Source organism: Sapajus apella, unplaced genomic scaffold (genome assembly GCF_009761245.1).
Source record: "Sapajus apella isolate SASKATOON/1434 unplaced genomic scaffold, GSC_monkey_1.0 scaffold311, whole genome shotgun sequence".
In the NCBI taxonomy this organism is placed as follows: Eukaryota; Metazoa; Chordata; class Mammalia; order Primates; family Cebidae; genus Sapajus; species Sapajus apella.
In genome coordinates this window covers 69,207-85,092 of record NW_022437251.1, presented here as the reverse complement: position 1 = coordinate 85,092, position 15,886 = coordinate 69,207, and the positions used below count along the sequence as shown (strand labels likewise).

The following is a 15,886-nucleotide window of genomic DNA, read 5'->3' as shown; positions in this document are numbered from 1 at the left end:
ATTTGTTTTGTGTTTTTTGTGGGTTTTTTTGAGATGGTGTTTCACTCTTGTTGCACAGGATGGAGTGCAGTAGCATGATCTTGGCTCATTGCAACTTCCGCCTCCCAGATTCAAGTGATTCTCCTGCCTCAGCCTCCCGAGTAGCTCGTTTTACAGGCGTGTGCCATGACGCCCAGCTAATTTTGCATTTTTAGTAGAGACAGGGTTTCTCTATGTTGGTCAGGCTAGTCTCAAACTCCCGACCTCAGGTGATCCGCCTGCCTCAGCCTCCCAAAGTGCTGGGATTACAGGGGTGAGCCACTGCGCCCAGCCAAATTTTTGTATTTTTATTAGAAACAAGGTTTTGCCATGTTGGCCAGACTGGTCTTAAACTCCCAACCTCAGGTGATCCACCTGCCCCAGCCAACCAAAGTACTGGGCTTATAGGCATGAGCCACCATGCCCAGCCAATAGTTATATTTTTAAAGCATACATAAATCATTGTTCAGTAGAGTCATTTAAAATGGATTAGCACTTGTGTATACTTGACTTATTTAATCATTCCTTCATCTAATCTTCCATAGAAATCTTTATACATATATAGTCATCCCTTGGTATCTGTGAGAGATTGGTTCCAAGACCCCTGCAGATACCAAACTCCATGGATGCTCAAGTCCTTTATATATAAAATGGTGTAAGGCCAGATGCTGTGGCTCTTACCTGTAATCCCAGCACTTTGCGAGGCTGAGGCAAGAGGATCACTTGTGCCTAGGAGCTCAAGACCAGCCTGGGCAACACAGTGGGACCTTAGATCTACCAAAAAAAAAAAAAAAAAAAAAAAAAAATTAGCTGGGCATGGTGGTGCAATCCTGTACGTAGTCTCAGTTATGAGGAAGCTGAGGCAGAAAGATCACTTGAGCCCAGAGGCTGAGGCTGCAGTGAGTTGTGATCATGCACTCCAGCCTGGGCAATGGAGTCTGAGACCCTGTCTCAAAGAAACAACAACAAAAAAACAAAATCATGTAGTATTTACATGTAACCTACACACTTCCTTTGATATACTTTAATCTCTTGATTACTTACAATACCTAATACAAGGCTGGTTATGGTGGCTCATGCTTGTAATCCTAGCACTTTGGGAGGCTGAGGCAGGCGGTTCACGAGGTCAGGAGTTTGAGACCAGCCTGGCCAACATGGTGAAACCCCGTCTCTACTAAAAATACAAAAATTAGCCGGGTGTAGTGGCAGACACCTATAATCCCCAGCTACTTGGGAGGCTGAGGCAGAAGAATTGTTTGAACCCAGGAGGCGGAGGTTGCAGTGAGCCAAGATCACACCATTGTACTCCAGCCTGGGCAACATGGCAAGACTGTGTAAAAAAAAAAAAAAAAAAAAAAAAAAAAACCTAATGCAATATAAATGCTATGCAAATAGTTATTACACTGTATTATTTTAAAATTTGTATTACTTTCTATTGTATTGTTATTTTTTAGTTTTTTGTTTTCAAATATTTTCAATCCACAGATGGTTGAATCCATGGATATGGAAGGCAATGTACACACATGTATTTATGTGTCTATATAACCACATGGAATATCTTTTAACAAAATTAATTTTTTTCTCCCAATCAATGCATATTTGCAAAATAACAAAATTAATTTTAAAGTAAATTATGCATTTAACAAATTTGAAACACATAATACATGTAGCTTTATGAGCTTATTTTTATATTGATGGAAGTGTTACTATGGAAGAATGTTTCTGTTTTTCCCATTATCCTCAAGGAGAACAGGAGTGCAATAAACAGAATGGTTGATATGGGAAAGGCCGGTGGCTAGAAGGCTAATTGAAACTCTTGAGAAATAACAGAAAATCACAGAAAAATCCTAATATGAGTAGCATACAATTTTTTTATTTTTCATTTTTTCATTTTTTTTTTTTGAGATAGAATCTCCCACTGTCACCAAGGCTGGAGTGCAGTGGCATGATCTCAGCTCACTGCAGCCTCTGCCTCCTGGGTTCAAGCGATTCTCCTGCCTCAGCTGCCTGAGTAACTAGGATTGCAGGCTTGCGCCATCACACCCAGCTATTTTTTTGTTTGAGATGAAGTTTCGCTCTTCTTGCCCAGGCTGGAGTACAATGGCATGATCTTAGCTCACTGTGACCTCTGCCTCCTGGGTTCAAGCAATTCTCCAGCCTCAGCCTCTTGAGTAGCTGGGATTACAGGCATGTGCCACCATGCCTGGCTAATTTTTTGTATCTTTAGTAGAGACGGTTTCTCCATGTTGGTCAGGCTGGTCTCGAACTCCTGACCTCAAGTGATCCGCCTGCCTCAGCCTTCCAAAGTGCTGGGATTACAGGCATAAGCCACTGCGCCCAGTCCAGAATTCTTAATATAGAATCGATAGTGAATCTAGCACTACATTATTCCTGGGACCCATAGGAATAACTTCCAGCTTCAATGAACGTAATCAGAATTTTTAAATCAGAACATCTAGAGAAGCCATTTAAAATTCAGATATATGTTTTTTATCAATGTGAAACAAAAATTATTTTATTAAATTTGTTGAGGAGTTTTTGTTTTTTTTTGTTTTTTTTGTTTTTTTTTTTGGTGCTCTAGACATCCAGAAGTCTTTTTCTGACCTGTCTTGAATTTACCCTGCTTTGATGTGATAATAGAGGATATTATTATAAATGTCAATATAGTTGTGCTGCACTTCACATAATAAGAACAAGTGAACAACCTGACATCAGTAGACACTTAAGTGAATTTTTTAATGTGCATTTACTAATTCATTCATTGTCTTACCCAGACCCCTTCATAACAAAGGTAAGCATTTGTAAAATGATTGACTGAAGTAAAGATAACAATATACTCAAGCAAAAACTAGCTCATATGAGTTTCAGTACCAAATCATTAATCTTAACTTCAATATCAGAATGTTTCAACCAGCTAAACCCAGCATTTCCTCCTTCCCATTACCACCAATCAAGCCTAGGATGGCTATACTTGTTTTGCCTGTTCTAAGGTGCATTCAGTAAAAAAAGCATTGTAAGCTAGGACTCTGTTGGCTTTGGTTTCTTTTCCTTTTTCCTCTTTCTTTCTTTTTATTATCTTCTATTCCCTCCTCCCAGGGTCATCACACTGAGACGGTGTTCAACCGGGTTTTGCCTGGGCCTATTGCACCAGAGAGCAGCAAGAAGCGGGCCCGTAGAATGCGACCAGACCTTTCTAAGATGATGGCCCTCATGCAGGGTGGAAGCACTGGGTCTCTATCTCTGCACAACACGTTCCAACACAGCAGTAGTGGCCTACAGTCTGTGTCATCTTTGGGTCACAGCAGTGCCACTTCTGCATCTTTGCCTTTTATGCCATTTGTGATGGGTGGTGCAGCATCATCCCCTCATGTAGACTCCAGCACCATGCTTCATCACCACCACCACCACCCCCACCCTCACCATCACCACCATCACCATCCAGGCCTGAGAGCCCCTGGCTACCCCTCTTCACCAGCGACTACCGCCTCTGGTACTACCTTGCGGTTGCCATCACTGCAACCTGAGGAGGATGACGATGAGGATGAAGAAGATGATGATGATTTATCTCAGGGCTATGATAGCTCAGAAAGGGACTTCTCACTCATTGATGATCCTATGATGCCAGCCAACTCAGACTCCAGTGAAGATGCTGATGACTGAAGCCCCAGCATGGACCCCACTGCTTGGGCCGCTGCTGTATTTTCATTTACTCTGGCCCTTGGACTATGGAAACGTGGGAGGGGCAGGGGAGATGTGGGGAAGTCCAGGACTCCAGGAGGTGAAAAGGAAAAAAAAATGTACCTGATTGCTCCCACTTATGAGAGGATTGGGTGGGCAGGGGAACTCCTAAAATAATACATGACCACTTCCTCATTTCTGGGGAAGGAAAGGAGACCAGAGCAGCTGGTGCGCTCACCCCTCCCTAGTCACCTCCATTAACCACAGACTATGTAGCGCTGGCCCTAGCCTCTGGCAGAGCCTGTTCCTGGCCGAACTGTGGATACAGCTGGAGGGTCAGGAACTGTTACCTTCCTTCCCCTTGGCATTAATAAATTTAAGTTAATCCTTTTCCACTCTTCCTTTGTTCTATATTTGCTCAAACCCAATGCGAGTACTGATTTTGGGAGGTGGGTAATTGCAGCACCACTTTCCTGAAGTTCAGTACTATTCGTACTATATTACCTTGGATAGGGCAGATTAAGTCATTTGTACTTCCCTAAAGGGTATATATGTAAATGTAGACTGTCCAGCTGGCTAAAGGAAAGGGAATTATTTAAGGTAAAAGGTGGACAAACTTCCGGATTCAAACTCCCAAGTTTTTAGAAGAAACAGGAAGCAAGGATTTCATCAGGAACCATGTACATTTTGTTTCTAATTTACTGAAGTAACGGTTCTTTGGGGGAAGGCATAGAATAGTGTTACTTTTCATGAACTGCAGCAGAGTAACTGGCTGACTGGAAGGATGCTGCCATGACGTGTGCTCAAGGGACTGGGGTTGTGGGAAGGAACTAAAGGTTTGTGAAGCTCCTCAAGTCATTTGTTTCCTCTGACTTCTCCTACCATCCCACTGCTCAGATAAAGCCTGGGCATATAATTTTCCTTTCGAAAGGTAGGTTCCTTCCCATAGCTTGGGTCGTAGTTTATCGCGGGGCTTGGCTTCATTTCCCTGGTATGAGATCTCTGTCCCGGTGGACCGCTTGACCCAGCATCCTGGCACCAAGATTCCTCCGGTCCTGGAGCAGTTAAAGGCTTTCGCATCCCCATCGTTTCCAGGAGGGGCGCATGCCCAGTTACACTGTAGTATTTCCACTTTTATCCCACGCTAGATCCCGCTCTTTCCGCTCCCCTTCCTTTGCTGATGGGGTGGAGCTATTACGCCCGCCCGCAGCAGCTCTAGTGGGGCTGCGCAGGCACCGCCTTCTTCGCTTCGCCTAGTGGCTGCCGCCTCGGCAAAAACTCTGAGGTCCTGGAAACCGCGGTTGGGTTGAGAGTTAAGGGCGGAGGCAGACCGTCACGTGACGATGTCGCTTCGCGTGCCACAGTGGGGAAGTCGACAAAACCCCGCGAAAATCGACTCTTTGCATTGCACATTTTGTTGATTTTCCCCCGTTTTTCTTTGTCTCCGCCCCCTACCCATCCAAGAGAGGATTAAAAAAAAAAAAAAAAAAAAAATCCCTAACGCTGTCGGGACCCGGAAGCGGAAAGGGCATCTTTGAGGTCGATACTTCCGGGTCACTGGGAGAGTGCGGGATTCCTGGGCCGAGAGCGGGTGGCGGAGCCGGGACCTCGCGTGATTCTCGGAACCCGAGGAGAAGCGGCGTCCGGGGCTATGGCTGTGACTCTGGACAAAGACGCTTATTATCGGCGAGTGAAGAGGCTGTACAGCAATTGGCGGGTGAGGAAGATCCCGTAATTTTTCCTAGGGAGCCCCCTCAGCCATCCCATAATAACCCTGTTTCTCGGCGCCCTTTTTTCTTTTTCGGTCGGGAATTCTTGGGTTCAGTGTCTCCCCCTTTTCGTTGCTCCCGAATCGTTCACGGGAGGTGGTCACGAACGCTGCCCCGTAACAGGGAATCCCCCGCATTCACCCTGTTCTGCGGCCATCACCGTCCACCCCGCGTGCCAGCCTTGATCATGCATAACACAGCACCTCTCGCAGTCTTCCCGCCCTAGAAGAGGCAACATCCTTCCCTCCTACTCTGTGGTCAAGTCTTGCTGCCCCCTCCTGCGGTGTTCTCACGCACCCACGCACTCGCTGTGTCCCTCCGGAACCACAATATTCCACCCCTGGTCCCGCCAGAATTATAACCGTCTTCGTAAAGGAGAGATGGAAGGGCAAGGAGGATGCCAATCGGACTCTTAGCCTTTATCGTTTGCGGGGCTTTTGCTGGAGTTAAAAAAAGAAATACTGCTCACGCGCAACCGCCTCCTGTTTTAGGCCCTGGTGTGGGTTAGAAAGAGAGACCTAATGCTGAAAGCCTGCAGACAAAAGTAATACCAAAACAAAACGATGCCTAAAACCTTATTAGTTCCTTGGTTGCGTATCCGGGGCACGTGTTCAGAAAAAGAGCTGTGGCACTTCTCAGTTTTTTAAAGATTAGGCAGTTTTGCTGCTTTAAAAACGCCCACAGTTTAAACATTTTTATGATATTAACTTGAGCAAACATTGGGTTGCAGTCTGTGATGCAGTCTGAGTTGACTAACTTAAGTCTTGCCTCTGAATCCTGTCATCAAGGGAAGATACAACTAATAAAGATTTTTTTTTATTAAACCTGAAAAACATTTTGAGAAAAATGATCAGTTTTCATTTCAGCTTTGTAAGTTATGGTTGAAACTGATCCTCTAGTAAAACCAAGCCATTGAAATTTGTTATTTGCTTGCCATTCATATTAAAGGTGCCTGTGCATGTTTCATCTTTTTAGGCTAAATACATTAGATAATTGAAAATAAAAAGGATTCTCAGTTACATTTTATGAAAAGCAAAAATAAGAACTCAATGCTAGATGAATGCTGAACGTTTTAATTTTTAATTTTTTTTTTTGAGAGGGAGTTTCGCCCTTGTTGCCCAGGCTGGAGTGCAATGGCGTGATCTCGGCTCACTGCAAACTCCGCCTCCCAGGTTCAAGCAATTCTTCTGCCTCAGCCTCCGGAGTAGCTGGGACTACAGGCGTGCGCCACCACGCCCAGCTAAATTTTGTATTTTTAGTAGAGACGGGGTTTCACCATGTTGACCGGGATGGTCTCGATCTCCTGACCTCGTGATCCGCCTCCTGGGTCTCCCAAAATGCGGGATTGCAGGCATGAACCGCCACACCCGACCTAGTTTTTAAACTTTTTAATTAATTTCCACCAAATGATTTTTTACAGCTTGTCTTACTGTCGTATTATTATTCAAACATGGTCTATGTTAGAAGAACATTTAAAACCTTGATACTTTCTAATGATCAGTAAGTACTAAAAATCTGAAACCCTCTTTTCTACCCATAAACTCTGAAACTATACAGCTTTGATATAAAATTGTTTCTAGTCCCAGTGATTCAGATTCATCAAATAATTTCATTCTCTCTATACCATTCGTGAAAGCTAATGTGTGTCTCTAAATTCCACATGACGATTAACTGTGGCCTAAAGATATATTGCCAAACCTAATATAAAACGATAGTCTTTAAATCCATGCAAGTTATTCCCCACCCACCATTTTTTTGTTTGTTTCTCAAAAATCATTAAAATTTATTTTGGCCCTCTTAATACCTTAGTGACATCATCTTGGGAAAATGTTAGATACTGATAAGACACTGATGGTGTAAATAAAGTTATGAACCAAATCTGTGTAAAAATGTACCAGTTAACAAAATCTGTGGCTATTATGAATAAGACTTTCTGCTTTTGTGTTAATATGTCCAGAACCCACCTGTAAAGTTCTTTGTGTATGCAGTCTTCACCCTACAGTGCTTTCATTCTGATGTACTTAATCAGGGATAGTAGTTTTCTCGGATAAATCTGGTTTCTTATCCTCCTGGATATAGCAGAAACATAGTGGGATATATAGGTGTGTTTTATAACTTTTTTCTCTTTTTTGCCTTTTCCTTTTTTAATAAGAAAACTGGGATTGAAATAGAATAACTTGAAGTTAATGGTAAAAATTCCAAGCCTGGCTGGGTACAGTGGCTCATGCCTGTAATAATCCCAGCACTTGAGGCCAGGAGTTCAAGACCAGCATGGGTAAAATGATGAGACCCCCCCCATCTCTATAAAAAAAGAAAAAGCAAATAAACAAATTAGCCAGGCATGGTGGTCTACGCCTGTAGTCCCAGTTGCTCGGGATGCTGAGGCAGAAGGATCCCTTGAACCCAAGTTTGAGGCTGCAGTGAGCTGTGACTGCGCCATTGCACTCCAGCCTGGATGAGACCTTGTCTCTAAAAAAAAAAAAAAAAAATCCCAGGCCTTGTATCAGCTTCCATCTTTTAAAAAAAAATCCCTATTATGACTAAAATTAACTAAAGAATGATTTGGGCTCCACACTCACTTTTTAATTTCGGATACTCTTGATTATAAGCCCTTAAAAGCTGTAGTGGTTGTACTTGGTAGTTCCAGCACTCCAAATACAAGTACACAAGGTTGTAGAGAACGGATAAGCTACTAACCTTTTTCTTTCCTTTGTTTAAAATAAGAGTAGGAAAATAAAATAAGAGTAGGAGCTAACCTTACCTCTTTGCAAGTTAATTTTCAGTTGGGTACATATTTTGAGGCTACTGTAAATAAAATTATTTCTTAATTATAATTTTCATAACTTACGTCCTAAAAACAATTGCAGTTATGCACTTTTAACTGAATAGAAATTTCTAAAATATTAAGCCTTATATCTGAGTAAATCATGTCATTTTAGAGATAGGAAAATGGAGTCAGTCAAAAATCAGCAGACCTTTAATAGTGACTAGAATGTACTACTGTTTTATGACTCTTGGAGGTTTAAGTCTAGATCCAGTCTTGCCTCTTAGTTTTTAAGTTAGAGCTGCTAAGAGCAGAAAGGATTTCTGCAACTTATCAGAATATCCCAGGCGGTAATGATGGATCGTGGAAGTGGGCTGCATGTTTCTTTGTCCTCTTGTGCTTACTAGATCCTTATTCAGGAATTGCCAGCCTTTTCATGATTATGATTATTTTTAACCAAGTAGTATGATTAGTGCTGCTCATTGGGAGAAACAAAAGAGGTTATCTATCATCCCAGGTTTGCAGCTGCTTTGAGGGCTGAGGGGTACAATATCCAGGCATATCTCTTAATCATTTGAGACCTACCTGTTGGGACATCCTGCTGTGAGTGGACCTTGACTTCATTCATCTCCCTTTTATCTCAAAGAATTCCATAAAATGTCAAAAAGCATTTGTTTTCAGAAGGAATACTCACATTCATATACTCATATTCATGTGACTCTAAACCAACTGTCCGGATTGGGATGTGGAAGACTGACCCCAAAAGAAACTATGCCTTTGAAGAAACTAATGAATTAAAGTGTCGGTGCTTCTCTTGAGTGTAGCTTTCTGGCTCTTTGCAGATTTTTATGGTGGCTTTGTTTCTTGTTCTGGGTTGTTCTCTAACGATTCAGCAGCTGTCTTCTGTGGCTCAGGAAAGACTTTTAAAAATATGTAGTAGCTTATGCCTGTAAAATCCCAACTACTTCAGAGGCTGAGGTGGAAGGATTGCATCAGGAGTTCAAGACTAGCCTGGGCAACATAGTGAAAGAAATCTCATTTCTAAAAAAAAAAATATTAATTCAGTCTTCCATCAGTATCTGTCGATAATTGGTTCCAAGACATACCTAGATACCTAAATCAAAGAATGCTCAAGTTATTGATAAAAAGTGGCATCAGATTTGCATAGCCTATGTATATCCTCTCATTATTTTTGATCTCTAGATTACTTATAATACCTAAGACAGTGTAAGTGCTCTGTAAATAATATACTTATTTTTTAGGGGATAATGACATGGAAAAATGTTTGGCCATTTTAACTTTCAATACTCAGTTGAATCCAAAGATATGGAAAGCCAGCTGTATAGGCATTTCCTGTTATTTCATTCAGATGGTGGATTACCTCCACTTGCACTCAGCCCTTAACAGCTCTGGAGTAGGATAGAGAAACTTCTTTTTTTTGGAGAGAGAATTTCACTCTCTGCTGAGGCTGGATTGCAGTGGCACAATCACATCTCACTTGCAGCCTCAACCTCCCCAGACTCCCAAATAACTAGGACCACAGGTGCATGCCACAACACCTGACCAGTTCTTGTTTGTATTTTTTGTGGAGACAGGGTTCCATCATATTGTCTCAGACTGGTCTCAAACTCATGGGTTTAAGCAGTCTGCCCACCTCAGCATCCCAAAATGGTAAGATTACAGGTGTGAGTCACTGCGCCTGGCCAAGAAACCTTTTAATAATGCTAAGCAGAAAGGGTTAGATGGAAATAAATGCTCAGGTAGATTGAGATTTTTATTTGTAAATGTTGCTTACTCGGCATTTATACTCTAGTTCTCTATTTTTTTTCTTTTTCTTTTTGAGACAGTGTATCTTGCTCTGTCACCCAGGCTGGAATGCAGTGATGCATCCTCAGCTCACTTCAACCTCTGCCTCCCAGGTTCAAGCAATTCTCGTGTCTTAGCCTCCTGAGTAGCTGAGATTACAGGTGTGTGCCACCATGCCTGCTAATTTTGTATTTTTAGTAGAGACAGGGTTTCACCATATTGGCCAGACTGGTCTCTAACTCCTGGCTTCAAGTAGTACACCCACCTCAGCCTCCCAAAGTGCTGGGGTTACAGGCATGAGCCACCACACCCAGCCCTAGAGCTCTACTTTTTATTTTTACTTTTTATCCCTGTTACCAACTATAGTGCCTGGTGTATAGTACTCACTCAGTGAACAGTGGTAACTGATTATATGGGTATTTAGCTATAACCAGACTGCAAAAACATTTTCTTTTTTTTAAGACAGTATCCTTTTGGTTCAAAAGAAGATAGTTGTTCTACTGCGATATTTCTCCAATTTTTATCATCCAGATACCACCTTCACAATTTTTGCAGATTCCTTACCACCTGTATTATATTTTATTTAACTCTCACTTTTAAAATTATTTTTAATCAGTAGTAGATATACATAGTTTTTTTAAACAAAATCATAGTTCTAATAAAAGCCTTAAAATAAAATCACCTCAGAGGCAACCACTTTTGAGTTTTTTTGTTTCTTTCATATTTCTAAATAATATCTATGTATACTGCTTTCTTGATTTGTGAATTTAACCGTTATTAACTGTTATGGTAGATCTGAATTTAACTTTTTTTTTTTTCTTTTTTTTTTTTTTTTTTTTTTTTTTTTGAGACGGAGTTTCGCTCTTGTTACCCAGGCTGGAGTGCAATGGCGCGATCTCGGCTCACCGCAACCTCCGCCTCCTGGGTTCAGGCAATTCTCCTGCCTCAGCCTCCTGAGTAGCTGGGATTACAGGCACGTGCCACCATGCCCAGCTAATTTTTTATAGTTTTAGTAGAGACGGGGTTTCACCATGTTGACCAGGATGGTCTCGATCTCTTGACCTCGTGATCCACCTGCCTCGGCCTCCCAAAGTGCTGGGATTACAGGCTTGAGCCACTGCGCCCGGCTGAATTTAACTTTTTTGTATCATCACACTCATTTCAACTTCCCTACCTCCTGATACCTTAACATTTTTCTCTTGACACATTGATATGAAGAATTTTAAACACAGAAAAGTTGAGTTTTAAGTAAACCCTATATATCCACCACCTAGATCACACACTTAACATTTTGTTACACTTGCTTTATCACATATCCCTCCTTCTTAATAACTTTTCCCCATAGTTTTTAGTAAAATCAGTAGTTACTATTTGCATTCTTTATGTTCATATACATATTTTCACTGATGGGTGAAGTGATAAAGTATGATTAACTCCTTTTTTTCCTACAGTTTTTTATTTTTCCTGGCATTAATGATTTCCTCAATTTTTTTTCCTTTAAAGAAAATCTCCCTAGACTTAATTTTATTCCAACAGGTTTTTCATAATGTTATCAATCTTTTATTCTAAATTTTTCACACTCATAGAATTTTATTCTATTTGTTTTTAAGCAATTTCACTCCCCACTTCTACCCCCCACATTATCCTGCTTCATCTGTACAGGTTGCTTTTTAAACCTGTTGAACCTTGGGACTTTCCAGTATTGGGTTCCCTATATCCAAGAGCCTGTGCTTTGTTTTTTCTTTAGTACATTTTCTCTAAGAACTTCCCAAGAAAAGATGGGCCCAGTGCAGTGGTTCATGCCTGTAATGTCAGCACTTTGGGAGGCCGAAGTGGGCATATCACTTGAGGCCAGGAGTTCAAGACCAGCCTGGCCAACATGGTGAAACCCCCATCTCTACTAAAAATACAGAAATTAACCAGGCATGGTGGTATGCTCCTGTAATCCCAGCTACTTAGGAGGCTGAGGCATGAGAATTGCTTGAACCCAGGAGGCAGAGGTCATAGTGAGCTGAAATCGTCCCATTGCACTCCAGCCTGGGCAACAGAGTGAGACTGTGTTTCAAAAAAGAATAAATAAAAAGCTTACTACTACTTCCATCGCAACCTCATGCCTATATATATATATATATATATATATATATATATATATATATATAAAAATGTCTTGAGCCCTTGCATGTCTGCTCTCACTTTTGGTTAAGAATATAGTTGACCACAGTCAACCCTATTGCTTTGTTAATGTGGTAGGTATGAAATTCTGTGTTGAAAATCATTTTCTGCTCAGAATTTTGAAGCCATTGTTTGGCTTCAAAGCTTTTAATATTACTTTTGAGAAGGCTGATAGGATTCTGTTTCCAGTATACATATAAAGTCTGTTCTCTCTGAAATTTGGAATCATGCTGTCTGTTTTGAAATTGCACAGCAGTGTGCTTTGATAAGCCTCTTTTTGGGGAAATTTTGGTCTCAAGCTCACGTTCTTCAGTCCTGGGGTGGTGTAGGTGTATTCTTTGATCATTTTGGTCCCTCCATTTCGTTAGTGATGTCTTTTGTTTAGGTTTAGATCTTACCAAAAAGGAATTTCAGAAACAAAAGACATGGGTTAAATCTGTTCATTGTTTAATTTTATTTCTCATCTCTTTGTCTTCTGATTCAGGGACTGTTTCTTAACTTTATTTTCTCATCTTCTATTGAAATTTTTTTTTCTTCAGCTAGTATTTTTTATTTCTATGAGTTCTTATTCTCTACTGTTGAATCATAAATATACTTCTCTTATGTGGATGTTTTAATTTAAGGTTTTGTTTGTTTGGGTTTTTTTTTCCCCGTCTTATGCACTGTTTTTTTTTTTTTTTTTTTTTTTTTTTTTTTTTTTTTTTTTTTTTTTGAGACGGAGTTTCGCTCATGTTACCCAGGCTGGAGTGCAATGGCGCGATCTCGGCTCACCGCAACCTCCGCCTCCTGGGTTCAGGCAATTCTCCTGCCTCAGCCTCCTGAGTAGCTGGGATTACAGGCACGCGCCACCATGCCCAGCTAATTTTTTGTATTTTTAGTAGAGGCGGGGTTTCACCGTGTTGACCAGGATGGTCTCGATCTCTTGACCTCGTGATCCACCCGCCTCGGCCTCCCAAAGTGCTGGGATTACAGGCTTGAGCCACCGCACCCGGCCTTATGCACTGTTTTTTTCCTTTGGGTTTGCTTTTTCTCTTACATGTTGGAGACTTTTCAGAAATCACACTGAGGCTTGGCTACCATCCATACTAAGAATAAGGTAGTAAGAAACTAGATGCTCTGCATGAATAGGACCTAATTCTTGTCTTTAGGGCGTTTGTTATCAGTTATTATAATTCACTATGCAAGTTCACTTAATTCCCCAGTACTTAGCACTTGCCATATGCTGGGCCTGGTATCTAAGTCTGGAGCCTTTCTGATCCCATTTCTCCAAAGAGGGTTTTTAAAGGTTTAATTATTTTGTGGCCGGATTAGGGATTGTGCCAGGGTTTATGACAACTAGGAATCAATCTCTTGATCTTGCTGACCAGACCTTATGTTTTTAGCCTTGAACACACTCACATGCATACATGTACCCATTCCCTTCCTGATACTTAATGCCTCCTGAGTTTTTAATCCATTGGTGCTCTTTGAGGTACAGTTGACTCTGTATCAGGAATGAGGGTCTATATCAGGGGTTTCTCATCCACAGATTCAACTAATAACAGCCGAAAATATTTAGGGGAAAAACCACTAAAACATAACAATACAATAAAAAATGCAAATAAAAACTGTAGTGTAACAACTATTTATGTAACATTTGTGTTGTATTAGCTATTGTAAAGTAATCTAGAGATAAATTAAAGAATACAGGAGGGTCTGGTATGGTGGCTCATGCCTGTAATCCTAGCACTTGGGGAAGCCGAGATGGGCAGACCACTTGAGGTCAGGAGCTCAAGACCAGTCTGGCCAACATGGTGAAACCCCGTCACTACTAAAATTACAAAAAAATTAGCCAAGCATGGTGGTGCATGCCTGTAATCTCAGCTACTTGGGAGGCTGAGGCAGGAGAATTGCTTGAACCCAGGAGGCAGAGGTTGCAGTGAGCTGAGATTGTGCCACTGCACTCCAGCCTGGGTGACACAGTGAGACTTCGTCTCAAAATATAATAATGAAATAAAGAATAAAGGAGGGTGTATGTAGGTTATATGCAAATACTATACCATTTTATATAGGGCACTTGAGCATCCATGGATTTTGGTGTCCATGGGGGTCCTGGAACCAAATCCCTTGTGGATACCAAGTAATGACTATACACTTTATCAGTATCTTCCCACTGAGACTGCTCATCAGTCACCTAGGGTGACACCACTGCACTCCAGCCTTGGCGATAGAGCAAGACTCTGTCTCAAAAGAAAAAAAAACACAGTGAGATACTAATTTACACTCATTAGATGACTATCATCAAAAAGACATAAAAACTGTTGGTTAACATGTAACATGTGGAAAAATTGGAGCCATGACAGATTCTTAGAAATATGAAATAGTGACTAGTGCAGTCACAGTGAGAAACAGTCTGATGATTCCTCAAAAAGTTACCATATGACCCAGCAGTTTGTCTCCTAGGGCCCCAAGAGAAATGTCCACACAAAACATATTCAAATGTTCATGGCAACAGTTTTTGCAATAGCCAGAAAGTGAAAATCACCCACATGTCCTCCAGCTGATGAATGGATAGATAAAATGTGGTATATCTACACAATGAAATATTCAATAGTAAAAAGGACTGAAGTATTGATACATACCACAACACAGATGAACCTTGAAAACAAGCAAAAAAAAGCCACATATGAAAAGGCCACATTTTATTTGTTCCCATGTATATTAATTGTCCCAAATAGACAAAGCCATAGAGAGATTAGTGGTATGTCTAGGGCTGGGATGGAGGTAGGGGGAGTTGGGGAATGATTGTGCTCAAGGACACAGAGTTTGTTTTTGGAGAGATTAAAATGTTCCAAAATTGTGCTGGTTGCATAATTCTGCTAAAACTCATTACATTGTATACTTTCAAATTTTATGTCAATTCTGTCTCAGGAAAGCTTTTTTTTTTTTTTTAAAAAAAAAAAAACTCCCATTGCTCCATTGCCAGGGTAGGACATTGCCAGGGTAGGACATTGGTGTTGAAGCTGACAAAACCTATCAAGGACAGAAACTACCATGGCTTCCAGTGCTTTCATGAAACCTCAGTTATGTAGCCTACTGGCCAGGCATCTGTGATTTCATGTTGTTGGAGTGTTTGTTTTACCCCTAGGGTTGTGTCTCTCTATTAAGATTGCTGTGGCTGAACCAAAAAAGAAGGTGTATGTAGAAATTATGACTCCTTGAAAGATTCTGAGATGAAGGTGGCTTATATTTGAAAGTGCAAGATGATTTTGGAATATAAAAAATTACTTTGGGTTGGGCAGAGTGGCTTACGGCCGTAATTCCAGCACTTTGGGTGACCAAAGCCGGTGGATCACTTGACGTCAGGAATTTGAGACCAGCTTGGCCAACATGGTGAAACCCTGTCTTTAATAAAAATACAAAAAATTAGCCAGGTGTGGTGGCAGGTGCCTGTAATCCCAGCTACTCGGGAGGCTGAGGCAGTAGAATTGTTTCAACCCAGGAGGCGGAGGTTGCACTGAGCCGGGATCGTGCCATTGTACTCCAGCCTGGGCAACAAGAGTGAAATACTGTCTCAGGCCAGACGCGGTGGCTCAAGCCTGTAATCCCAGCACTTTGGGAGGCCGAGGCGGGTGGATCACGAGGTCAAGAGATCGAGACCATCCTGGTCAACATGGTGAAACCCCGTCTCTACTAAAAA

At 41.4% G+C, this 15,886-nt stretch overlaps 2 protein-coding genes across 6 annotated transcripts in view; both read left to right on the top strand.

Moving 5' to 3' along the window:
- CHD8 (chromodomain helicase DNA binding protein 8) overlaps nt 1–4,091 on the top strand; it is a 34,713-nt gene extending 30,622 nt beyond the window's left edge. For 2 of the 5 annotated variants that reach the window (XM_032272153.1, XM_032272149.1), the window contains one exon: nt 3,115–4,091. In XM_032272153.1, the coding sequence (XP_032128044.1) occupies nt 3,115–3,678 (564 nt within the window). In that variant the 3' untranslated portion in view covers nt 3,679–4,091. The remainder of the gene's footprint in view (nt 1–3,114) is intronic. The other 3 variants (XM_032272154.1, XM_032272150.1, XM_032272152.1) reach the window with 3 other exon arrangements.
- A 274-nt stretch (nt 4,092–4,365) lies between these two features.
- SUPT16H (SPT16 homolog, facilitates chromatin remodeling subunit) overlaps nt 4,366–15,886 on the top strand; it is a 34,792-nt gene continuing 23,271 nt past the window's right edge. The window contains exon 1 of the mRNA XM_032272155.1: nt 4,366–5,413. Within this exon, the coding sequence (XP_032128046.1) occupies nt 5,348–5,413 (66 nt within the window). The 5' untranslated portion in view covers nt 4,366–5,347. The remainder of the gene's footprint in view (nt 5,414–15,886) is intronic.